This window comes from Mustela putorius, unplaced genomic scaffold, assembly GCF_011764305.1.
Source record: "Mustela putorius furo isolate JIRA1106 unplaced genomic scaffold, ASM1176430v1.1 tig00003858_pilon_pilon_pilon, whole genome shotgun sequence".
NCBI lineage: Eukaryota > Metazoa > Chordata > Mammalia > Carnivora > Mustelidae > Mustela > Mustela putorius.
Window position 1 is genome coordinate 40,487,501 of NW_025422010.1, and position 26,856 is coordinate 40,514,356.

The following is a 26,856-nucleotide window of genomic DNA, read 5'->3' on the forward strand; positions in this document are numbered from 1 at the left end:
AACACACTGAATATTTCATTTCTGTGGGGAAATCTGGTGATTCATCTTTCCTGCGCATATGTAACTGATTCAGCCTAAAGGTGCATTTAAATAATAATAATTAGCTTGAAGGAGCCTAAAGGGGATATTTACATCTTTGTAGGAGGGCTGCTCCTCCAGTGATGGATGGTGGACGGGGCTGCCCGGGCTGCTGCTACTGCCGCCGCTTGCTTTCTGGGAGGCCAGAGGCGGGGGCGGGGGCGGGGGTAGGTCTGAGCCGCCGGGGTCACCCAGTTTCCCGTCCTCCTGAAGCAGCCTGGAGGAGTTCAGGGCGAGTGGGAAAGCGCCCGGCGCGGCCGGAGCGCGGTCCCGGCTGCTCCCCTTCTCTGACAGCCCTCGGCCCTGGAGGTACCGGCCGCCCCCGACTAAGGGGTCCGCTAGCAGGACTCCCGTCTCCTCGTCTTCCTCCTCCTCCTCCTCAGGGTCTCGACCTTCCTCCTCCTCTTCTTCGCCCTCGGGGGGTTTGTGGCCCTCTACGTCCACCTCCTGCTCTTCTTCCTCGTCATCCTCGTCCTCGGAGCTGTCCTCGCTGGGGTAGCTGCAGCTGGTGCCCCCGGGGGACAGAAGGCCTCGGTGGTGCGGCTGCAGGGCCAGCGGGGGCGGCGGGGGCGGAGGCGGCGGCGGGGCCGGGTGGTGGCGCTCAGAACCCGGCTCGTCGGGCTGCGGGGGCAGTAGCAGCAACGGCGACGGCGGCTGCGGGGGATGATGGTGGTGGTGGTGGTGCGGCTGGTGATGGTGGTGGTGGTGATGCGCTTGGGCCGAGTGTGGCGCTCCCGCTGACGCCCCGTGCAGCTTAGCCAGGCTCTCAGCGTCGTCCTTGCCGCCCACCGGCCGGAAGGCGCTCGAATGGTGGTAACTGCCTCCGCCTGCCTTGCGGCCCTCCAAGAGGTGCGGATGGTGGGGTGCGGGCACTCGGGCTCCCGCGGGGCCCGCTCCGGTGGCCGCGGCGCCTGCACCCGACACGGCGCCGGGGTCGGCCGGCGGCGTGGAGCCCGCGCTGCAGTCCCCACCGCTACCGCCCGGGGGCGACTCGAAGAGAGGGTCGCGGGGGCCCGTGCCCCCAGCAGGAGGCGGAGGGCCGGAGCCCGGGCCGTTGGCTACCACCGGAGGGGGCTGACCCGGCGGGGGCGCAGCGTCTGCGCTCCCACCCGCGCCGCCGGGCTCAGCCAGGTCCAGGAAGGCCTGGCGCAGGAGGGCCGGGCTTTCTCCAAGCGCGCAGCCGAGCGCCGAAGGCGGCTGGGGCGGGGGCTGTAGGTAGGTGGGCACTGGAAGCCCGCCTGGGGTCCGCGGAGGCCAGAACATGCAGAAGGGCGGGTAGAAAGCGTCCTTGCGGCCCGCGGGCCAGAAGAGGCCAGACAGGCCGGCCTTCGGCGCTGCGCCCGCACCGCCCGCGCCCCCCAGGGCCTCGGCCGCGGCGCCCGCGTCCTCCTTCTTGTGGCACAAGCCGAAGGCGGCGGCTGCGGCCGGGAAGGTGTAGGGATGCGGGAAGAGCCCCCCGCAGCCCGGGAACTTCTGCAGCACTCCCCCAAAAGAGCCCTTGCTGGGCACCGGAATGACCGGGTAGCTGCGCGGGCCTTTGGCGCCAGCCGCCGCGCCCGCGCCCGCGCCGGCGCCAACGCTGGTCACGCAGCCGCCCCCGGCGCCGCCCCCTCCCGCCCCGGCGCCGCCAGAGGCCGCGGCTACCGAGAGGCTGGCGGCGGCGGCCGAGAGACTGGCTGCTGCCACGACGGCCGCCTCCTGCAGCGAGTCGTCGTCGTCGTCGAAGCGCGGCCGCTTGTGATGGGCGTGGGGCGCGCCAGCTAGCTCTGCCAGGGGTGGAGGCGGCGGCGGGGGCGGGGGCGCCCCCAGCAGGTGCGGACCCAGTAGTCCCCCGCTTCCAGCCACCGCAGCTGCAGCTGCCACGGCGGCCGCCTTGACGGAGCTGAGCGGGTGGCAGGCGGGGTGTGCGCCCGGCTGGGGCAGCGCGCGCTTTCGGCTGCCGCCGTTGAACATGGCCTTGACATCCTCCCAGGCGAAGACTAGCTCGTCCTGGGGACTCTTGTCAGTGAGCTTGAGATGACGGCGCCACGAGTTGAAGTTGGCTGCGTCCGGCTGCGTGTACTTGGCGTCGGGCGTACGGTGCGAGTGGAAGATGAACTTGTTGGGTGAGAAGTACATGTTGCAGTAGCTGCATTTGATGCACTTGGCGCGGGAGCTGTTGTAGCGCGCGGGAATGAAGCTACCGCGGCAGCCCCAGGCGCACTCGTGAGACACGTCGAAGGCGAAGTTGTCGGGCAGCTTGGGGGGCCTGTTTTCGCCAAGGAACGACTTGCACAAGCGCTCGGCTTCTCGCTTGGTGATCATCCCGCAGCGGCGCGATGAGATAGGCATGGCTCCGGCGCGCCGCAGGATCTCCAGCTGCACCGGCGTACACTGCACGCACGTGATGCCCAGCGCCACACGACGGTTGTGGATCTCGTTGTAGCTGAAGTTCTTGAGGAGAGTGTTGGAGATCTGTGCCAGACACAGGCGCTCCTGCCCGTCGATCACCAACGACACGATGGGAATGCCGTAGAGGATCACCTGGCCCACCTGGTTGGGTTTGAGATTGGCGTGGCCTGGCCGCGGCTGGCTCAGCGCGTCGGGCTGGAAGGCGCTCGATGGCGATGCCAGCAGGATGTCGTTGGGCCCCGGCAGCGGGCTGGAAGCCATTTCCTCCGCGGCGAAAGCCCGGGCCCAGCCCTCCGGTTCTGTCTTGGAGACTGAAATGGAAAGGAGAAAGCGTTGACTAGGAGCCTTTTCAGTCTAAAACAGATGGGATGGGTTGACTTGCTAACTAAACAATTATAATGACTCCCTTGCTCTGGCTAAGACAAGATTAGCTCTGGGCAAAGGGACCAAGTTTCAGACACAGAGGTCACCCCGCTTAGTTGTCTTCAAGGTTGTCTGTTGGAAATGCAGGGGTTGGGAATTACTTTTCTTCTATTCTAAACATCCAAAGTAACTTAACTGTGGGTTTAAAAAAATGCAATCAATTCCTAAGAAACTCAAAAACTTATCCCCGATTTATAGACGCTATTAGAATGAAATGGCATACCTGCTAAAATTATAGAAAACTGGGGGTTGGTCATCAAAACCTCAATTTAAAAAGACCATTTACATTTGCTTAAAAATAGATTGATTTTGGTTAAAAAAATAAATCCAAAACTTTAAATAAGTGTTTTTTTGTGGTACTCGTGGTTTCTGGGGGGGGGGGGGGATGCACTACTGCTCGAGACACAACTTATTAAAGCAAAACGAAATCCTTCCTCCCCCATCTTTGCCATTAGATATTTTGATACTGCAATTAGAATTTTTTTTGAAAGATAGGAAAATGTACAAAGCCATATGCATGATTGCCCAAAACAGGCCATCTTACTTTCAATCTTTCAAAAGCCACTTGCTGAACTCAGTGGTTCTGGTTCCAGAGATACAGTTTCAGAGGATGAAGTTGTAGATGTGTAGGTATTGAACAACTGTTTTCTGTCATTTCATGACAATGAACAAATAAGCACAGGTGATTTTGTGAAAGCCCAGAAACTGTGTAAAGAAACTAACAATTTGTGGCGATCATTACTGGCGGGCTTTAAAAGACCAATTTCATCGTGAGATGAACAACTTTCTGTGACACTTCTTTTTCTGATCTAGGTAGATATCTCTGTATCTGTAAGAGGGAAAAGCTGACCCATGGTTTAGATAATTCCTGGACCAGGTAATCCGTGGGATTGTTGGAAGCAGAAGCCCGGGGTTAGGCCTGCAGTAAAATTTCTATCTTCTTTGGTCACTGGGATACCATAAAACGGGGAAATATCCAGTAAATTGAAAACACACAAAAAGCAAGCGAAAGAAATCTTTGCGATAAACGCTGCTAAATCAAAACCAAACAAAGTTGTTCATAACCTAGGAAAACAAGACAGTGACCTTTCCATAGCTACATGTCATGCGGGGTGCCGCTGCGACCACTACCTTTTGCCCTGATAAATCACCGATGGCCGGAAGCATTGCCACTCCTGGCCAAGTACACTGGAGTTTGCTGTACAGCGATTTCCTAGATACTATCTTACCCTTTCACCCAAATTGCCATGTCCTTGCCCTCTCTGGACCCCTGCGACATCTATCCCGATGCCTTTGCCCTGCTGCCCCCTGGATCCTCAGCTCTCATTACCTTCCGCGGCCTCCAGGAAGGCTGAACAAACCTCGACGCGATCAAACGAGACGAGAGCCTGGCTTGTCACTTCGGATGGATCAGAGACAATTTTTTCAGGGGACAGGGCGTTAAATGGCAGTTCAAGGCGCAATGTGATACCTGGGCCTAACATAACCGGCCCTAGCTTCACCAAATGGTCCTTCAATGCTCATTTCCCTTCCAAACCGGGTTCTCGGGATCTTAATAAGACCCTGGGATAACGGGAACTCTCGTTGCGGAGCAACGGCGCTCCGCGGGCCCGGCCCTGGCGGAGAGTTGACTTTACGTTCGAGACCCGCAATCTTAGCAGCTGTAGACTGGGCAGGGTGCCTCCACCTGGGTGTCCTCCACTGTCACCCCAAACCCTCCCAGAAACTCCTGTAAGAGCAGAGACAGAAATAAGAGGGTTGAGGTTGGGGGGGTGGTGGTTAAAGCGGGTCGGGGGAGAGGGGACGAAAGTTAGTTGACCCGATAATGGAAGCTGGCGAACTTGCCTGTCCGACTCAGGAGCCAGCGACCCCCAACTTAACTCCCCTGGATCCCAGACCAGCCGCCACCGCAGCCCGCCGCTGCCCCTCAGCGTAACCCGGAACACCCCGCCGCTGGGACGCTCAACTGTGTGCAGAGGCAGGGCGGGCGGGTTCAGCAGTACCTGGTAACCCTTAGGTGTCTTTACGCGCGTGGCTGCCGGCCCATCTTCCGAGGGCGCTCGGAGGCGAAGCATCCAAGCGGGTCCTCGAATCCAGCGGGCGGGACTCCGGAGGGCTCCGTGTGAAGATCCTGGCGCTCGTCGGCGCTAATGGCGCTCGAACCCGGGCCCGGGGAGAACGACAGCCTGAATTGTGGCGGGGCGTCCCCTCGACCGCCGAAAGTGTGGGCGCGCGGAAAGCCGCGGCAGGCGAGCCCCAGGTGGAGCGCAGTCTGACAGCGCCTTTCTCTGTCTCTGAACTCCTGTCGGACCGAGGGGACGCCACCCAGCGGGCAAGGTGACGTCACCGTCTCCCTGACACTCCACATTAAAGGGCTGGCATGTTACAGGGTGGGAGGGGGGAGGAAAAGCGAGATCGAGCCACATCGAGATCCTTTCTCAGCAGGCAAGAAAGCTAACACCTAACCAACCCTCAATTGACAACAACCTCTCCAACCCCGGAGCAAAAAACGCAGCCAATAGTGCTTGTAGCAGCAGATCTGATTTAGGAGTCGAACAGTATGCGTGCATCCTGGGGACCTGGATCCAGGAGGCCCCGGATTGTAGAAGGACGTCTCTAAATTGACTGTATCCCTGCCCGTTGCTGTCCCCTCCCCTTATTTCTCCGAGCCTCCCTCCTTCGTGAATGATTCCTCTGGTTCACGGTGCAAAGCAGTAGCCTCACTGTACCTCCGAAGACAGAGAAACCACAGTCAGCTGGAGAATAGATTAACTTCATTGCCTCTTTTGAAACACTGCGAAATGAGAAAAAGGGGAGAAGTTCTGTGTGGGGTTCCCAGTCTAGAAACTTGGAAGGAAGCATGAAGAGTGTCCTTGCTTTTTAGGACAAGATACAGAAGGTCATTGCAACATTTTCTATTTTAGAAATCGTACAGTTAAGTAAGGACCCCAGTGAGTGTGTGTGTGTACTCATCTATCAACTCATTCAGAATAGTTCTCTAATCCATTTTTTAAGACCCATGCAGGCCACCTCAGCGTAAGGAAAAGGCGAGTTTGGAAAGCAAGGAGGCCCCCAAACCTGACCCACATTGAGCAAGTTACCAATTCTCCCAGAAAAGTAGATTCCTCCAGGAATGTAGGATCATATGTAAAGTATGTAGGACCATACAGAAAGTAAAGTAAAATAAAATAAAATAAAATAAAATAAAATAAAAGCTGTCAGAATGAGAAATAACCCTTTGCCATGGCTTCCCCAAGCTGAGACATACCCTAAAATATAGTGAAGTGTCAGTATATTGTCTCTTAACTGATCAGGTGTCAGGAGTCAAAATGACTATCCCTAGTTTATCAAAAAGGGAAAAAGCTATCTATTTGCAGGATACCAGCAGGGGTTGGGATTGGGAATCGTTAAAGTTTTTCCTTTAGTTTCATAACTGAATTTTCAACTGCTGCCTGGTAAACACACAGGCTTAGAATTGGGCCGTCTCATTGCAGAAGTGATCAAACAAACTTTATTAGCCAGGAATTGGGAAGTCCAAGCAGACTCCATCCTAGAGCATTAACAATGAACCACCCTACGTACAGAAGGGAAAATGAGCAATTTTAACACTTTACCAAAAGTCAAGAAACCAAACAGAGTAGATCAAACAGAAAAGTGAGAGAAGTAGGATTTGTGCCTGTCTTAAATCAAAATGCCAAAAAGCAGTTTCAGAGTTATGAAAATTTTGACTTTTGGGGGACATAAGTTTTAAATGGCAGTGAAATAACTTTTTGCCCATTTCCTGGTTTCTGAAGGCATTAGCTGCACCAGTTAGGCTCTGTCCAAAGGAACTGAAGTCACTGAAGTGCTCCCTCCCAATTGCCTCCCAAGCCTCTCATTCTTTTTTTTTCTTTTTTCTTTTTTTTTTAAATTTATTTGACAGAGATCACAAGTAGGCAAAGACGCAAGCAGGAAGAGAGGAGGAAGCGGGCACCCCACTGAGCAGAAAGCCCAAAGCGGGCTCGATCCCAGGACCCTGAGACCATGACGGGAGCTGAAGGCACAGGCTTTAACCTGAGCTACCCAGGTGCCCCCCCCCCCAGCCTCCCATTCTTCTTCTTCTTCTTTTTTTTTTTTTTTTTAATAAACAAACATATAATGTATTTTTATCCCCAGGGGTACTGGTCTGTGAATCGCCAGGTTTACACACTTCACAGCACTCACCATAGCACATACCCTCCCCAATGTCAAGCCTCCTATTCTTAAAAAAAAAAAAAAAGAAAGAAAGAAAGAAAAGAAAAAGAAAATAAAACACACTTTGTGCCTCCCCAGCCCCTTAGCCAAAAGAGTGTCATGGTCATTCACAAATCTTTTCCCTCCTAAGGCTGAAGGCCTTGTGCTCTTCTGAAGGTTCCCGAGCCAGGCCTCTTTTTTCCTACATTCCCTGTCCCTTCCCTGGGGTCAGAGTCTCCCACAAAGCAAGGTCTGGCTTGCTTACTATTCCTAGAGCCCAGACTGCTAAAAAGAAAGTGTGTGCTGCTTGGAAAGGACGCCTGACAATGGAGTGGATTTTAAGACTTGAAAATGGGGGGGGGGGGTGAAAAGTCAAATCAACTCATTAATGTACCGCAAGGCACCATGGGATCTTTCCTTTCTTGTGGAACTGTTCTCATCTTTGTCCCAACCCCCCAAGCTTCTTTTCCTCTTACAGATCCCTATTTTGAAACATGTCTTCAAAAACACCTTTCCTCGAAAAGAAAAACAGGATAAATCTTTGTGTTCCCTCCCACCCCAAATTACCCTGAGGAGTGAATCCACACTCAATGGTACCTCTAGCCACCTCCTTCCCTTAATTTGTACATTATTTTGGGGGCTTACTGCCATACAAGTCTTTTCTTTTAATGCAGTAACATTTCACTGAAAAGGGAAATGTGTGATGTTAGGTTAAGTACATTTACAAATAATTCTAAGACAGTGCAAAATTTTATTCCCCCAATGAGTCTGGGTTCCTGTTTGGGCTGTCAGACCAATTATATTTTTGGAAGGTGAAGGTGGAGAACAGTTGTTCAAAGCCAGACTCCATGTTTCAGGGAATCCGCAGTTGGACTGCGAAATTACATTTTGTTTACATGTTTTGAGTCTGTGAGCAACTTTTTGCCACCCACAGTGTCTCTGACTTTTTTGCTTTCTCCTCAGTTTGAACAAGTTTCCTAGTGGTCTTCCACAGCCCTTCCATGTTCCTGTCTTGGGCCAGGGGTGCCTGATTCTTGTCAGTCCCTGTCCTCGCCCCTGGGACCATGGCAGGCTCAGGGAGGAGCCGGCGGTGGTGGGAGGCGGCAGGTCTGGCTGAGTTAATCAATGCTTTCCTATTCGAGCTGACATGCATTTTACACGTCGGGACTCTCCTCAGCCGGCTAATTGATTCAAATTGTTTTATTGGTTAAACTGGTGTCACCCGTTTGCATGATGTATCACCACACAGAGAAGAGCATTTCCACTCTCATCTCCGTTCCGGGCGGCTGCGGTTCACCCAGGCCAGGGACAGGTAAAGGAGCCCAGACACCGGACCCAAAGGAAAACCGCAAACCGAGCTGGTCCTCTCGGAACTGGAGAGGCGACGCCTGGATGCAGGCTCACGGGGCCGGCGCGGCAGCCTGGAAGGTGGTTTCCAGCTGCAGCTTTTAACAATTGGTTGAAGCGAACCCAAATCTGACCGGGGAGTCCTACACTTTGGACGCAGTCTGTTTCCGAGCTGCGGCCGGCCGGGGGACCCTGCGGGTTCGATCCCAAGGCCAAAGCAGGGGCAGGAGCTGTTCGCGGTGCTGACGCGAATTTACCGCTCAGAGGCGTAGCAGATCCTATTGCATTCAAAGCCCTCCGGGAAGAAGGCTCCCGTCCTGTAACCCTCAGAGTCCTAGATTAGGCTCCGGGCTCCACATTGGTTTTGAAGACTTAAAAGGCAGGCAGGGTGGGGGCACAGAAACATATTCCCTATTTCTGCCACACCTGTCCCATCTCCATGGATAGCATTTGCCTTGGCCCACAAGATAAAGGTCTCAATAGAAATTCACTACAATTACAGATACCAGATATTTTCTCTTCTCCAGCTTCCAGATTTGGTATTGGAGAACTCATGACAGTTACAGATAAAAGAAACATCTTCTATCCCTCGCATTCCTTCCCTCTTACCCCATTCTAAACTCTTAAGCAGAAATAGTACTGCTTCGGTGTCCCTGACATTGGTATTTCTGCATCAGGTAGGGCATTGATATTTGTTCCAAATCTGCAGGAGGAGACTCATATGGCCCAGAAGGAAACTGGAAGATTCGTAGAAATGGAAGGGACACAAGAATTCTGGTGTATCAGAATGTATGGATTCAGTCAGATAAAATGATATAAATCTCTCTTTGATCACTTAGTAGCTATGGAATTTTGCTTTTACGCCTAACCTCCCTAAGCCCCGATTTCTTCATCTGCAAAATGAGAAGATTGATATGTAACTCTCAGGGATGTTTGAGAATTAAATAAGGTAATATATGTAAAGTGTTTGGCGCACAGTAGTCATTTAATATATGGTAGTACCTTCCTCAGAGGATGAGGCCTGTACTATTGCAAGATAATATTAGAAACATTCAACAGTCCCAGAATAAAAGACATCAATGGCATTTTAGCTTAGTGGTGAGCAGAGAGGGAGCCAAGTTCCTTGGAGGAACCTTAGTCTCTTTCATTAGAACTTTATTGTGCCCCTAATTGGTCTAGTGTTTATTTTGTGTAAGGTAGCCAGAACTACTGCTAGTGTTTGCTTAGCCCATTTAAAATACGTTGATAATAAAAATTACCAATGAAAATGACCATAATGATAATTATTGCCGATAAACCCTGGTTCCCACTTTCCATCCAAAGGAGCTTTCTGCAGCCTGGCAAGCACAGCTCAGACTCCCTGGCTTTTCCTCCATTGCTCTAGCTGAAGTTACATGAAGCAAACCAAGGACGAGGAGCAAACTAAAGACTCATCCATGATGGCAGTCACGGAAGAAATGAAAAAAAAAAAAAAAAAAAAAAAAAGCCTCTGAGCATTCTGAGGCTGGCTCTTGTTCTTTGAGCCTTCTCCAAAATACTGTCTATAAACAAGGGCCTTTTCCCCTGGGGCCAGGGAGGGCTGAGAGAAGTGCAGTGGGAGCACAAACATAAAAACCTAAACCACTCTGTCAAATAAATAAATAAATATTAAAAAAAAAAAAAAAACCTAAACCACAACAGGGGAAAGGAAGGGAAAATGAACACATTTGCACCTGTATCCCTGCCCTGGTGATCTCTTGAGATCCTTGTGCACCAATGACTATGGAAATCAGCGAGAGTCCTTATCCTTCTTACAAACAACTGTAAGAAATAGACTGTAGGACAACGAACCAAGATTCAATTCTCCTTAATCAAAGGAAATCATTCTCACAAGAAAATGTGCCCTTGGGTAAGTGGCAGAGAAGGATCTTACCTTACTGGTTCACAGAGGCCAGAGACTAATGGAAGCATTTGCTATTGAACTTTCTTTTTTATAACAAAGAGTTCACAGTTCTTCACAAATCCTCACAAACTTATAAACACGGCAAAGTACACACATGTGCTCATAATTTACATGAAGTAATAAAATATGGAATGGAACATGTCCTTGGTGTACTTAGTGGTTATTTAGCAAATATTACTTGACCAAAATAAAATTCAAAGGCACACAAAATACCCAAGGACACACATATGCCCATGAATACATGTTCCTTGAACACACCTGTGAATGTGCATCAAAGAGGGACTCTAGCACAAGGAATAGCCCACTAGGATCTCTCCCTTCCTTCTCTTCTTTCTCTCTCTGTGCATGCATACACATATGTACCCGCCCCTTCCACTTCCCTCCTCCTCATATTAGCAAGGAGGGGGTCTTTTGAAATGGAGGTGGTCCCAGCTGGAAAACCCCAGAGCTCATTTAGATCACATCACTTCAGGCTTTTGTCTCTGCTTCTGAATAACCTAGGTCGCTACAACAAAAGGATAGGCATCTACATGGAGTTTTCATTGGCAAAGATGCGACTCAAAGATACTGCTATAATAATGAATAACGAGGCAAGATGCTTGCCTTTTTTGATTGCCACTCCTAAAGAAGGGAGAGGAGAAAAGGGGGAGAAAAAGAAGGGAGAAAGTGGAACAAGAAATAGAGGCTGTGAGAGAGGAAAAACCAAGGCAAGTATTTGGGTGGATTTATGCAAAAGACTCTAATTGTAGGAAGACTCCAACTATCACCAAGAATAAGAAATGTGGTTTGGGGCTTTTTTTTTTTTTTTAATATCTGGCTCTTTTGTTTCAAGGAAAAAATTTAAGAAAAAACTGAGACTGAAGAAGTATAAAGGGTGTGGAACAGGACCTTTTGAAGCTTGGAGACGGGACGCAGAGGAGTGGGTGTTGGGGGAGGGGGTATGTATTGTCTGTTGACATGTCACAGGAGAGAAAATGACATAGATACACATTTAACATCTTCCCAGCTGACACTGGTGGAAAGAACATTGGATTTTATTTCCTGGGGAAATGAAGGCATTTCCCTCCCTTTCCTGTTCTCTTTCCTCCCACCCCTCCCTGTTAGAAAATTTGCTACTTTGCCATTGAGCTTGATCCCATTAGCTAATACACTATTAAACTATCATGTGCTCTCTGGCTACCCAGTGATCATCATGCTTTCAGCGTTCCTCCTGCCTGCAGTCGTTAACTCAGTGGTAGCAAGAGGTGAAATTAGATATTAGCAAAATAAATCCCAGGAAAGAGGGGGGTAGAAATCTGAGTCATTGATTTTTTTTTTCCCTTGAAAACATAGCAACCAGTGAACATTCAAAGGCATTTTCTATTTTGTGTATTAAAAAAATTTTTTTTTAACAAAAAAGGCTTTCTTCCTTGGGGTTAGGGGTTCAAAGTGAAAATAACTAACCAGTCCCAAACTTTTTCAAGATGTGTTATGATACCATCGACAAACTCTTCATGTTGGCAAATAATTAAATTTTCCATCTTTTAGAACTGTGTAACCTTGGGTGTCTTAGAAACAAATTGTACAAACAAACCGCGGAGATGAGCACTGAGGGTTTCAGAGGAGATATAATGAACCAACTTTAATTACTAACTTGAAATTAAAAATGTAATATACAGATTTAAATTTATTTTCACCTAAATTGTGTATAAAATTATATGGCTTTTGCAGGCTAAGAAATGCTTTGTAACCAGCCATGCTACTAAAAAGTCTGAAGTAGTTTCCAAAACTGAGTTCCCAGACTCACACAGTAATAATGATACATTTATCATTACTGATGACCACCTACTGGGTAATTATTGCTTTGTTACTACTATTACAATCAAGAGATTTCTTTATTTACTGTTAACATTCACTTAAAACTGAATGTTAATGACTGTTTTGAATTCACCAAAGAGAGTTTTCTGTTATATTTCAGAAGTACTTATGTTCTGGTTCAGAAATGGAAAACCATATTATAACAGAGTGGAAGGCTGGGTGAACACTTGGCTCTCACCCTCTCTTGAGAATGAAAACAGCATTCTGAGGAATTCTGGAGCAAAATTTTCCAGCTCAGAGTTGCAAAAGGTTAACATAATGCAACCACTTGACTTGTGCTAATTATGTAAGTATTTTATTACAGGAGATTCATTCATTATTGATTCTTGTTTGCAGTAACTTCCTGCTTGGGGGAGTTATATTTTATATGAGAAGTAAACAACCCATGGCTCCAGGCTATCCATCCCCTAACTCCCTAGATCTGATTTCCTCCCACCCCTTTGTCTAGTTTCACAATTCTCCTGGGTCTCTAGTCCCTATTGAGGAAGGGAGACAATTCCCTAAAACCTCCCTATTCTCTCTTCATTTCCCTTCCCCACCCAGAACTTCCCAGTTGTTAGAAATGTAAAGCTCAGGTTTTGGAGAGTGTTGGATTGGGGATGAGGTTGGCAAGAAAATAAAAGCAATTCCAGTGTTTTCTTTAATATAACATAAAGAGAAGAAAGAATGTTCATTTAAGGGGCGCTTGGGTGGCTCAGTGGGTTAAGGCCTCTGTATTCGGCTCAGGTCGTGATCTCAGGGTCCTGGGATCAAGCCCCATGTGGGGTTCTCTGCTCAGTGGGGAGCCTGCTTCCTCCTCTCTCTGCCTGCCTCTCTGCTTACTTGTGATCTCTCTCTGTCAAATAAATAAATAGAATCTTAAAAAAAAAAAAAAAAGAATGTTCATTTAAAAATCTAGGGTCCAATTTTACTTTCTGGAAGCTACCCACAGCTCCCAGTCCAGAAAAGCCAGGATGACCTTTGGCATATCCAGAGGTCAGGAGCTGATCATAAAGGAAGTAGGCGTGGTAGAAGCTGTTAACCAATGGAAAGGCTCAAAAAAGAGGCTCCGGCCTGCCCCTAAAGCAAAACCCGATCTCACAGCCAGTGGTTGGTACAGTCTCCAATATCTTCTACCCAGAGCCTGTGACAAATTGCACTAGGAAAAGCATGGCTTTGCTTGTGGGATGGCCTAAGGAGTCCTTGTGAAGGATTGTGCTGGCTGCCAGGCTGAGGCGCCTTCAGTACTTTCACTCTAAAAACAAGCACTGGCCATTTGAGGCAGACTGGTGAGAAGCCAGTGTTTCCTAGAGGGATCAAGAGGCCCTGGCACAGGCCTCCAAACTAGGAGCAAGGGTTTCCTTTTGGGCTTTCTTCCATGTTCTGAGACCCCTGCCCAAGAGTCTCAGTTCAGCTAGGATGGACACAAGGTGCCAGAGGTCAGTATGTTTAACTTTCAGAAGAAGTGAGGAATTGGAGATAATGGAGAGGCAGTGGAAGAGCATGGAGCAGCGTGTGTGTGTGTGTGTGTGTGTGTGTGTATGGGCGCACACGCGTGTAAATACCCTGTTCCTCCAGGTTCTGGTGTGGGCAGATGGAAAAGAGAAGCTTGAAGTTGGAGTCCCCAGACTTTGGATCAGCCTGTAAAGAATGATATGGTACAATCTGGGGTCGAAGGGGGTGGTTTGGGAAGGTGCCTGCAAATTATTTGGGATTGGGCAGGACCTGCCACAGGCCTGGACAGAACTGACAGAGTTCAAAGCCCAGGTTCATCCCTGGGTCTCTACTACTTAACCTAGAATTTTTGCACTTTGGACCTGAGTGGAGGGAGGGGCGGAGGAGGGCGCGGGGAGGGGGGCACGGAGGCGCAGGGATGACTTGATGTTCCAAGGGCTCTGGGAAGATGAGTCCTGGGTGGAAAAGAGGGGATAGGGAAAGTGCCGAGACCGGGGCCTGCATGGGTGCTCTGGCCTTGGTCAGCACAATCTCGGTTCCCCTGGGCGCCTTCGCTCCCCGCTTTTACCCCAGGCCTGGGTGGAACCGTTCTGCGTGATCTACGGTGGAATGCCGAATGCCGTTCCCAGCAAGGCCTCCTTAATGGTCCTTTAACAAACTCTTCGATCTCTCTTTGGCCGCCCTGGCTCTCTCGCCGGCCTCCTCCCTCTTCCCTTCTCCACTGCCGCCATCAGTTATTTATGACCGGCGTTAATTATTCATGAAAAGAGAAAACTCCGGCTTTGGGAACTTTTCTAGGAGCCTTTGGGGGGGGGGGTTCTCCTTTTTCCGACTCTATTTGGTCGGATCCTGCTGTGAAGTGGTGACAGGGAAGCCCAAATGGTTGGACCGAGGACACAGGAAAAGCGGGGAGAGCTGGGGGGACTGCACCCTTGGTGCTGGTCAGCTCTTGCCTCTGCCTGAGCGGCGTAAACTCCTGGAACCCGGAAGTTACCAGGCGCGCTCGCGGGAGTCGCTGTCCTAGCTTGGAGGTGCTGAAACCGCGCCGCGGGCGGCCGGGGTGTAGGCGCGAAGACGCTGCTGCAGTCCCAGGCGGGGTAGCCTCTTTCCACAATTCTCCAAAAAGTCTTGTTTGCTTCTTTCTCTATCTTTTTCTATACGGCCCCCCCAACACACAAGTGACACTAGGACGCTGTAACCAAAGATTAATTGCCTTAATCAAATGAACCCATCCTCTGCAATTAATCTTTTAGCAACAAATTAGAGACAATTCACCTGAACCTCCCGGGTCAGATAGAGAGAGGAGATGGAATGGGTGGGGGATGGACCGGGTGGGAGAATTTGAGAGAAGCCACAAACGATATGGAGTGAGGACTTGGGAATAGGTGTGCTTTTAAGGCGGGAGGGGAGGGGTGGAGGTAGGGGTCAGCGGGGGGGTTTGTACCGGGGCCGGAAGTTCCTGGAGTCCCTTTCAACCCAGTTTTTTCCCAAAGGAGGGAAGGCCGAGGGCGGAGGCCGAGGCCACTTACCTGACTGCACTGCCCTCGCGGTCTCCGGCCCTCCGCGCTTGGTCCTCCCCGCCTGCCTCTTGTTCCGCGGCTCCACTGCCGCTCTCTGCCTCCCGCCGAGCCTACCGCCTCCCCAGCGCGGGATCCGCCTCCGCTGCCCGCAGCCCGCGGTCCTCCTCACTCCTGCTTGCGGTCGGGTCTTCCACCGCGACTCTGTCCCGTCAGCCTCTCCCCTTCTCGGCGGTCCCCTGCAGCCACCCAGCTCTTTCCACTCCTCTCCTGGGCAAGTTCGTAAGTTTGGGGGTGAGGGTCGCTCTCCTGGCGCCCAGCTTCTAGGTTTAGCTCGCTTAGATCCGCACCCCCCACTCCCCAGCTCAGACCTAGATCTCTGACGCCGCCTGTTGGTCAGGCAGGGCAGGGCAAGGCGAGGAGTGCTGCGCCAGCCCTAGCCCTCCACCCCCGCCTTTCCACGCCCAGTGGTCTAAACAGCAGAGAAACTAGGGGAGGTTTGGAGGCCTGATAATTGGAGTGGGGCCAGGGGCAAAAAGGAGCAATTTGCCTTGGGGGCGTGCAACCCGGGCTGGCAGCTTGGGCTCCCTGCCAGGAGAAGGGTTATCCCAGGGCGCGCAGGTGCGCCTCTCCGGTGCCGCCCTTGGGCAATTCACTACCAGCAGGGACCCCTCCTCCTGTCCCAGTCCCCGGGGAGGGACAACCACTCGAGGTGAGGTCCGGCGGGAGGGGGGAGTCCATAAGAAGCACGGGTCAAAGGCACCCACTGTGTGTCTCCAGAACGGACGTGTGTGTGTGTGTGTGTGTGTGTGTGTGTGTGTTTTGGGGGGTGGGGCACTGGAGACAGGAGTGAGTTCTCAGCACAGCCAGGGAGGAAGTCTTTAGGGCCTTATATTGCTTTATTTTTTTTCTTTGTTTTAAAAAGACTTTTATTTAAGAGAGGGACAGTGAGAGAGAGCACAAGAAGGGGGAAGGTCAGAGGGAGAAGCAAATTCCCCGTGGAGCTGGGAGCCTGATTCGGGACTCGATTCCGAAATCCCGGGATCATAACCTGAGTCGAAGGCAGTTGCTTAACCAACTGAGCCACCCAGGTGCCCTCTTATGTTGCTTTAAAAAGACAAGTTAGCCGAATCCATCTCATTGTGAAGTGTCAGACCGCTTGTAGGGCGAGTGCGGGCTGGGCTTCCAGCGGAGTCCAGCGCTCCGGGCGGTGGTGGTGAGAATATGGGATACCGGCCGAATTCGGGAGGACTGAGTGGTATTACAAAGGTAGACTTTCGGGTTCCGGCCTGGTCCTTCCTTTGGCAACTTTCCAAGCGCCGGCAGCGCTCTCTGGGCCACTCTACCCTTGGAACGTATTGCGAAGCCTCGGTCTAGCCCTGGCTCCGTCAAAACATCCGCGCAATAGAGGTCGTATCCCCCTCCCCACTCTCACCCTGTCTTTTTCATTGAAAGAATTGATGGACTGTTTCTCCCCTAACCCCTCCTTCTCTAATAAACGCTTCCCATAGATTATTCGACGCAGAGAAGGAAGGCGGCTGCTTAAAAAACAAAAAGCCATAGCCCTAATGAGTTCAATTACAATGTGGTAAACACATTGCCTCTACGCTTTAATTAAGCCTGCTGCCCAATTTTAACTCATTAGTAATTCATTAAGAGAACAGCCCGATGCTGGCGGGTGGAAGGCGCCGCAGACCGACTGTGCACCACTAGTCCACACGCGCGCCAGCCGCCGCCGGCCCTAGTGGTGCAGGTGAGAGGGTCAAGTTTGCGACCCAGTGACTGGAGTGTCTACGAATACTAGATTTCCCGCCCCCAGAGGAACGGGGCTTTGCGGCTCAGAGCCGGGCAATGACCTTTACTGGCTCAAGTTCCCAGGGCTTGAAACTGGGTTTGCAAACCTGTCGGGTGGGTGGTGGTGTGGGATGGCGCAGCGTGGGAAAGAGAGTCCCCGGATTAAACGCGCTTTTTACTCCCAATGTCAAATCCAGTCTCCGGGTTCTGGGCACACTCCTTCCACTTCTTTCACTTTGCATTAACTTCTGGAGAAAAATCTAGGTCCAGCCTTACAGCCCTGCTCTAGCTACCTGCTGCAAGCTTCGAGACCCTTTGCCCAGAGAAGCTTCGCTACAAATCAAAGAGTGATTTTTTTGGGGGGGGGGAAGGTGAGTGGGTGGGTACGAGATTGGGAGAGACGATTGTTAGGCTAGAGAAGTGGAGATCTGAGTGGGAGCTCAGAACTCTTTCCCCTTTACCTCTCTACTCCGCTGCTTGGGAGCAGACAGGGTATGGGAGCATTAGTAATTATGTCCGTTGAGAACTGCCCTCTTTATGGAAAAGAAATGGAGACAGACAGTTGCGGAGTGAATCACGCCCAGACAACGAGAAAACTGTATGGTCTTTCCATTTAATAATCGAGAGAAAGAGTGCAAGCAGTTCACCCCTGATTGGGAGGGTTCTTGGAAGAAGGCGCCTGCGTGTTCAGCGCGTCCCAAGGTTTGGATGGGACTGAACTCAGAGGTCCCCAGGCTCCGCGTGGAGAAAGGAAGAGTGTTAATGGGTGAAGGTTTGGTTAAGAAAAGGACCTTTCCCCTCCTTCACACCCCAGCTCGGGGCGCTTTCTTCCTGTAGGAGGAACAAAGCAGCACCGCACCGCGGCCCTAGCCTCCCCCTCCGTCGGAGCAACAGGAAACTTCTCGGTCGGGACAGAAGCTGGCCCAGCTCCGGTAGGCGGTGGCGGACTCCCCGGATAGTCCATGGAGAGCCCTCGGCCCTGTCCCTGGGCCTCGAGAAAATGCCAGAAGGCGTTTGCCCTCCTTTCATCCTGAAGCTCTCTGTCAGTGCTGCCAGTTACCTCCGCAGGCGCCCGGCCGCTGCTTTCTTTGGCGCGAGTGGCTACTCCTCCAGGAAGCCAGTGGACTGACGGGATTTCCTCTCTGCCAACGGTCTCGGATCCCGCAGTCCAGCACTGCCGCCCTGAAGGAGGGCCGGGCGAGCGTTGGGGCTTCTCTGACGGGAATAGGTGCCATACGGAATCTTGGGAGGCAGGAGGAGAAGGTCTTTAACTTTCGGTCTCCCCCCACCTCTTGCCTCTTTCAGTCTGGAGTCAAGAAATGCTGCGGGATCAGACTGGGTGCACCGAAGACGAGGGTCAGGCTGGGCTTCGCCCTCCAGGTTCCCGGGAGTTGGCCTGGAGAAACCGAAGCCCAGGGTGCTTCCTGTGCCCGCTCCTCTTAGGAACTGGAGGAGGACCGGCGGGTCCGAGGAGGGCGGAGGCGGGGCTGGAGCTTCCCTGCGGGTGTGGCGCTGAGCCGTGCGGACCCAGGTCCTGGATGAAAGGCTCAGCCGAGGGTTTCCTGGCTAGTTGTTGCTTTTCATCGGACCTGCGGATGGGCTCTGCGACAACAGCGACTTCCCGAGGACTGAGGCGCGGGACTTGCTTGGAGAAAGGCCACTCTCCAGCCCACAATGCTATGAAAATATATTAGAAAAAAAAAAAAAAATCAAATCCCTACCGCAGGCGACCAGAGTGCCTGAAATGAAGGAGGGTAGCCATGGGATCAGAAATGCTGCACGCTGGCTGCCTTGCAGGAAACCCGGCTCTTTCCCGGGGTTTCCGAGTTTGGAATCCAGTCACATGTCTGCGGGGAGCTCCAAAGCTCTCACCCCAAAAGGGGCATTTTTCTCCAGTCTCGGAGGAAAGTTGCTGGGGCAGACATTTCCGAAAGGTTCCTCTTGCCCGATGTTAGTTACACCTGAAATAGATTTTCTTCCTTCATTTTTTTCTTCCCTAATGCAAAGACGGGAAGGCAGGGTGTCCTTTATTTCTATTGATAGTGGGATAAATAAGCACAGTTTTGGATTACCAAGAATTGACTGGTGGAGGAGGACCTCTTTGGGGATCAATCAATCCAGAATCAGCTGGAGGCTTTAGAACTGACTCTGGGTCAAGGAGGTGGCCTTGATTGTAAAGTGCTTTTCTTCAAGCACCACGGCAAATAATTCCTACCCTTTTCTTTCCTGACTTGGAATATTGAGAACTAGGGCAAAGGCAGCTAGTTTAGGGGGCACAACTGCTAGAGATTTGCCAGGATCAGCTTAAAACAAACTTTTGGTTTGCCTTTCCTTGGTATCTTTTGCAACCCTTCGTTGTAGAGGCTGCTGTGAAGATATAGCTTTAGATATCAACTGTCTGTTAATAAGCTAAACTATTTTTAACCTTCTTGACAATGACTTTGGTGGCTGTAGTTGGCAAGGCTAACACCCCAAAGTTTAGGTCTGTATGTGGAGAGAGAAGATATAGAGTAGGGGAAATAGAAAGGAATCAACTCTTCGCAACTGCTCAGAAAGCAAAGATACCAATTTATAATCCCAAGTAAGCAGCCTAATAACTGTTTGCAAGCCTTAACAGGAACGGAGAAAGACTGGGCTCTTGCTTATGAAGGCAGAACCTAGGAACCAGCAGAGAAATTCTTCAGGAAAAGTGTCATGAGACTCAATGTAGTAGTAAAACAGGAGGGATGCTCTGACTTGTGCCTGAGATAGCTTCTTTAAGAGGAGGAAGAATGGGTCCATGATTGAAATGTTTTTCCATGTGCTGGGCATACATGAAACATTTTACATGCATGCTTTATTTAATTCAGTCTTTGTGTGGTTTCCAGGAGCTAGGTATTATTATCCACGTTTTGCAGACTGAAATTTGACACTTTTCTCCAGGCCACATAGCTGGTAAGCGGCAAAGCTAGATACCATGCACAGATCTGTTTGGATCCCAAACGTGCAACTAATCAATAAGCCAGACCGTGTAGTATTTTACATATCCCATAATATTCTGATCCTTCTAACAATATCATTAAATTTCTATGGCTTGTGTTAGTCCCATTTGCCAGATAATAAACCCAGAGGCCTTAGACCATGGTTCTGAAATGTGAGTGCAGTCCTACTCCTAGAAATTGATTCTGTCACTCAGAAGGGAGCCCAGATCTGTACCAGGTGATTCTGAATCTAGAATTCTGGGAATATATCTTGAGAAATACTGCCATAGAGGTTAGTAGCTTGCTCTAGGTCATAAGGATTGAACCAGAGTGGTACCAGACCCTGTTCTACTTTCCTCCACATCAAGGTCTCAATGGAAGGTGATGACCTCTTTGTTGAAATCCATATGGTCAGAACCCTGAGGCTGGGTAGGGGTGGGGAAAGAAGTCTGTGGCTATGGTAGCAGGTCGCACCTCTCCTTGACTTCCCAGAAGCCACCAGCTTAATGTGGAAGTCAGTAAATGAAGTGAAGTCCAGCCCACCTGGGGAGGGCAGACTCCGGCACCACACTCTACAGAGCCAAGGCTGCCTCTTAGCTGGGGCTCAGCAAAAGAAATACTGACTAGAGAAGAAGGAACCACAGGCATGGACTTGTCTTTCTCCACAGGGTGTGGCTTGGAAGGAGGTGAAGCATTGTCCAAGAAGACAGATGTCTGGACCCAACTGACACGGTTTAAGTACAAAACCGGGGGCTGTAGGAATGTGCATGTGACCTGCTCCATCTTGAGAAGTTTGGACTTTCAAACCTGAAATGTGCCCAGAGATCTATTCGAGGAAGCAGACAGGCTCTGGCCCCACCGGACTCTAGTAAACCTGTTGGTTGATGGCCCTTGTTTTCTTTTGTACCACTGCACTCTGAACATTGGCCTGCCAGGAATGATTCCCTTGTTGATCCCTGGGGTTAGGCCCATGCAAACCTTTATCATCCAGATTAAACCAAATCAGTCTCTTAACTCTTGCAAAATGGGATTCGTGAAAGTAGACTGCAGGAGTTTCTTTCCTGCCAAGTCAGACCCAGGAGGTAGTGGCTGAAACCAAAATATTTTAGACCCCAAACCTAGCTTGGCTTTTAGGCATCTCAAGACTGTTGGTATTAGTCTGTTTAGGCTTCTGTATTGAAATGCCACAGACTAGGTAGCTAATAAACAATGAGAATTCATTTTTTATAGTTCTTGGGGCTGGGAATTCTGAGATCAAAGTGCTATCCCCTTTCATGGCTCACAGCTTGTGCCTTTTCATTCACATAGTGGAAGGGCCTAGGGGTCTCCCTGAGACCTCTTTTGTAAGGCACTAATCCCATTCAGGAGGCTCTCACCCTCATGACTTAAACACCCCCTCAAGGCCCCAGCTACTAATACCATCACTTTAGGGAGTTAGGATTTCAACATATGAATTTGGCAGAGACACCAACTGTCAGACCACAGCACCGGCTTGACTGTGGTCTATCATATATATTTGCAGTATGCATGAAATAAGTTGATGTATACAATTTTAATGGCACATTATTAGCTCCAAATGAAGTACTTATCTGCCCTGCAGATATTGGGTGACACACATTCTGTATTTATCTGGCTAGCTGAGTGCAAAAATGTCTTTAATATAAGAAAAAGGCCAGGTTTGCCATTATTATATCATATGGTATGAACTTATTTCAGATTTGCCATTATTATATCATACGGCATGAACTTATTTGATAATCAAGCTATTCCACTGCAATAGCTTGAAGGAGGGGCTGATGTATTTTCATCTCCTTTTTCTTGCCCAGGAAGACAATAAATATCCTACGGATTGTTTTTTTTTTCTTTTTGATTTAAAAGGCCAGCTCTAAGCAGGAAGTAGGAAGCAGGAAACTAATGGATAGAGAGGCTTTTGTACAGGCCCAAAGATTTAGGTGCAGGGCTCACTGGAAATTCTGGAATTTCAGAGACCCAGCAGTGCCTGCTGCCCCTCAAAATAATGTCCTTGCCCACCTGCCGGTACTTGAAATTCTAATGGTGATTAGTGTGTGCAGGCATTTCCTTAAATTCAAGCAACCATTTATCTATTAGCATCAATTACCTGGATTTCCCCCAAGATTTTATTTTGATTAGCTTGAAGGTACAAAAATATGAAGATGCCAGGTACCTAGGATCAGAGAGGAAATAGTACAGTCTAGAAGGGGAAAATGGGAACAAGTGCAAAGGCCCTAGAGGGAGAAACACTCACTTTACGACTTTACCAGGGGCTGGCCCTGCCTGGAACCGGTGAGGCACTATGGCCCAGAAGGCCCTCACATTCCGCTTGGCAAGACAAGACTCGCACTGGCATGATAGAGGGCAAGACAGAACAGCAAGCGATGCAGGCTAAGTCATAGGATTCCGAATGAAAACAACACAGGGGCACAGAGAAGACAAACCCTCTCATTGTGTTGAAGGTCTGGGGGAGAGACTTGGTGGACTTTTGTGGTACCAGCAGGACACACGTGATTGTGAAAACACGAGAACCCCAAACTGAATGCACGTTTTTTGGATTCTACATTTCTTGTTCTAGAGATCCCTGAAGAAATGAATCTTCCTACGGTGGCATAGAAAGAAGGAAACAAGGAAGAAGCCTGGAGAAGAGTTCTAGCCAGCCAAGTGTCAGCATTAGCAGTCACTGCTCCTGCCATCCGGAACCAGCGAAGGCAGAGACTCTTGGCTTCCTTCTGGCTGGGAGCCTGCCTCTCATCTTTTGGTGGAAACCTCTTATGACTCTGGTTGACTTGGCGATGTAGGGCCCAAGTTTATTAGTTTCGTGCTTAGGCCTGCATCTTTCCACTCCTCCCTTCTTAAGGAAGAGGAATGCTCATGGAATCAGTCAAAGTTTAGGAAGCTGATGGGGCCACATTTGCAGGTCAGTGAGTGATGTGTGGGCCTTGCTCTGTGTTTCCCAGCTAGGAATATAGTAAGATGTGGCATTTGAGAGGGGGGCATCAGCCAACGTGGGGCTGAATAGGAGGCCTCCTGGCCCAACTTCAGTTGGAGGCTTGACCAACTTTGGAGAAAGAGTGGGCTGTCAGGCCAAACCTCTCACTGGAGTTTGGGATTGGGGTCCAAACTGAGGTAGTGATAAAGTGTCACTTGGGACATTTCCTTCTGTTCCTCCCTATATCACATTCCTTGGGAACTTGCCAGGAGAGAGGGGTTTGTTCATGTCCTCACCTTTTGTAAAAGTTTTCTGTCTCTTCCCCAAGGATCATTTTGGGTTATCATTTGTGGTTTGGTTTTAGCTCGCCTCCTTCAACACTACTTTTTCTGTCCTTGGCAGTTTCCCCCTCCTCTGATCTGTTCTAGCACCTGGACTCTTTGCCACCTGCCTAATCATTTACATACCTCCTTGCTGTTTGCTATAATTTGCTATGCTTTTAGTGTATCTTAAATGACCAACCAAAGCACAGCTAGTCCTGTGGCCCATCGGTGCATTTTGAAGCTATTTGTTCTATACAAGCCTTTGTGCTGGTCTTTGATTATTTGTTTAGATATTGTCTTCCTGACCTTCAAGGTTATCTCCTAGCCTGGCATTTGCTGGCACACAGTGGAGAGGTGATCCCATAGGAGGTGATCCCATAGAAGGTGACCACTAAATGTTTGTTGATGCTTTGATTCATCTAAGATACATATCCTAACATTTTCCCATACCTGTGACCCACAGGGGAGTAGGCTGGACTTGATGAAATTTGGAGGCAATGCCAGGACTCAGTTTATAACCAGAGGAGAGGTCTTTAAATGGCGGTGGGGTGCATAATGTGTGTTTTGAACCCAGCAGTGACCTGAGCCCCCTGAGATTCTTCCCAAAGGCTTGGCCTCTTGGGCATGGGTTCCATAATAATCCAGAACTGTCAATGTCAGCTAACCCTGTGAGCGTAACATACAAATATTCTCGGAGATTTTATTGGAGTTGATGCTTAGTACTGTATATTATCCAGGTATTTTATGGTATCCACCCCTTTCCCCACCTAACTAGTTCACATTTCAGTAGCATTTCTAGCAATAATCTTCTCTGAAGTCACCCTTATAAGATCAGGACACTCTAAGAGGGTTGATCATGTAATTTGCTTTGGCCAGTTACATATTTGAAAATCCAAGCAAAGGTCACATCTGTCTGGCAGCTTTCAGGGCTGTCACGTCCTCCATCATGATCTCTTTGCCCTTTGACGTGACACTGGAGATATTCTGAGATTCCTTCATCAGCCTCGGTTGAAAAACAGCATGGAGCTGGCTTGCAGTGCACATGTTACAGGATGGAGAAACGAATGAGGGGGAGATTGTCATGGCTTTGCTGCTCTTCCCTTGAACCAGGCCCAGCCTTTGCTTTACTTTGACCTTTGGATTTCAGTACAAGTGACACTGCAGGAGTCCCAGAGTCTAGACCTGCAGATGCTTTGCAGCTTCTGCCTTTACTGCCTTGAGGCCCAACTGCCATGTAAAAACCCTTCCGTTGGACACTGAATGATGACAGACTTTGTGCAGACAGGTTTCAGTCTTCTAGGTGTTCCTGCCCAGATGAGGCTGTGTTAGACATCGCATCTCCCATGACCCAGGAGAGGAATGCAGTGCCGAGTGTGAACCCAGAACTGTCCAGCAAACCGCAATAGCATGAGAAGTAATAAGTTGTTGTTGTTTTAAGACATTAAAATTTGGAGCACTTTTTTGGGAAGCAACAAATAATGGAAACAGAGATTTCTGTTGTTGTAAGCTACTAAGATTTTGGGGCCACTTATTTTTTTAAAGATTTATTTATTTTTCAGTGTTCCAATTCATTGTTTATGCACCACACTCAGTGCTTCATGCAATATGTTTCCTCCTTAATACCAGGCTCACCCATCTCCCCGCTCCCCTCCCCTCTCAAACACTCAGTTTGTTTCTCAGAGTTCTTTAGACAGAGAGAGAGAGAGAGTTGACGGAGGGAGAGAGGGAATGGGAGAGGAAAATGACAGGGGGCTCAATCCCAAGATCCTGAGATCATGACCTGAGCCAAAATCAAGAGTTGGATGTTTAACTGACTGAGCCACGGAGGTGCCCCTGGGGTCACTTATTTTTAGCCCCAGTGTGTCTTGGCCTACACTGACTAGCACAACTAACAACGTGTCTTGTTTTATTTTATTTTTTAAAGATTGTATTTATTTATTTGACAGACAGAGATCACAAGTAGGCAGAGAGTCAGGCAGAGAGAGAGAAAAGGAAGCAGGCTCCCCGCAGAGCAGAGAGCCTGATCAGAGGCTCGATCCCAGGACCCTGGGATCATGACCTGAGCTGAAGGCAGAGGCTTTAACCCACTGAACCACCCAGGCACCCCTAATAATGTGTTTTAACATTGATTTATTTATATGAATTTATTTGATTAGTGATCCATTTGAATTTATTTCTATCGTTCCATTTTTGTATTATTAGCCCTGCTTTTCTGTGTCCTACGTCCTTCTTTTGTTTTGGGTTGTTTTAATTTTTTTTTAAATTAATGTTCTAAGATCTTATTTTGCATTTCTTTTAATTTATCAACACGGAGCTCGATCCCACAACCCCGAGGTCAGCCCTGAGCTGAAGCCAAGAGTCATATACTCAATGACTGAGCCACCTTGGTGCCCCTATTTTGAATGTTTTCTTTTTGTCCTTGTTTTTCAGGTATACTATGATGACTAGATTTGTTTTCCTTGGTTAGGATTATTTGGGGTCTCCTGGTTTTGAGGACTGTTGTTTTTTGACAGTTCTGAAAAATTCTTAGCCACAATCTCTCCAGATAACTATCTCTTGCCCACTGTCTATGATCTCTTTTAGAAATTTTGGTTCCATGTTGAACACCTTCTTGACCTATCCTTTGTGCCTTATAAACTTTTTGGTTCCTTTTGCTCTGACTTCTGATTAATTTCTTTAGATCTACCTTGCAGTCTGATAATTCTTTTGCTACTATTAGTCTACCATTTAGGCAGTTTGTTAAAGTTTCAAAGTATATATCTAAAATTTCTGAACATCTCTCTGATTCTTCCAAACATATTTGGTTGTACTTAGGGCCTTGTTGCTTGCACTTACTTCCAAGTGTTCCTTTTCCTTTGCAGCTATAATTAATAAAATTATAGTTACTGCTTATTTTGTGTCATTTAATTCCATTACATAAAGTTTTATTGATTGGAATTGCTATCTGTGTTTTTGCAGTTCTAACTTGTAATATCTTGGCTTCTTGTGTGTTGTATGATTTTCAACTATGAGTTGCTCATTTTATTTGGAACTTTAATCTGTGGGAATTCTTTATGAAGTTATAACCCTTCAGAGAGGACTTGCTCCTTTGGCTACCCATCCAGACTTTATAGTCCAGGGCAATTTTAAAAACAACTTTGTTGAGGTATCATATACATATCATTAAAGTCTCCCATTGAAGCATACTAATCAGTAAGCTCTAGTATGTTTGCAAGGACAGGTACTTACCACTATTATGAGGTTTTTTTTTTTTTTTTTTTTAAGATTTTATTTATTTATTTGACAGACAGAGATCAGAGTAGGCAGAGAAGCAGGTAGAGGGGGGCGGGAAAGAGGCTCCCTGCTGAGCAGAGAGCCCAAAGTGGGGCTGGATCCCAGTACCCTGGGATCATGACTTGAGCCAAAGGCAGAGGCTTTAACCCACTGAGCCACACAGGCACCCCCCTATTATGAGTTTTAAAGATTCTCCATCATTCTCTAGAGATCCCTTTGCCCACTAAAAGTTATCCAGCATTCCCACCCCTCAGCCCCAGGCCATCAGTAGTCTCCTTTCTCCTGTCAGTTTACTTTTTCTGGACCTTTCCTATAAGTGGAATCATATAAGCTGTGGTGTTTTATATCTGGTTTCTCTCAC

The 26,856-nt window shown here is 49.1% G+C and overlaps 1 protein-coding gene across 1 annotated transcript in view; it reads right to left on the minus strand.

Annotated features, from left to right (window-relative positions):
- SKOR2 (SKI family transcriptional corepressor 2) overlaps positions 1-2,753 on the minus strand; it is a 40,140-nt gene extending 37,387 nt beyond the window's left edge. Inside the window, exon 1 of the mRNA XM_045065774.1 lies at positions 133-2,753. Coding sequence (XP_044921709.1) covers positions 133-2,730 — 2,598 coding nt within the window. The 5' untranslated portion in view covers positions 2,731-2,753. The remainder of the gene's footprint in view (positions 1-132) is intronic.
- Positions 2,754-26,856: the final 24,103 nt, after the last annotated feature.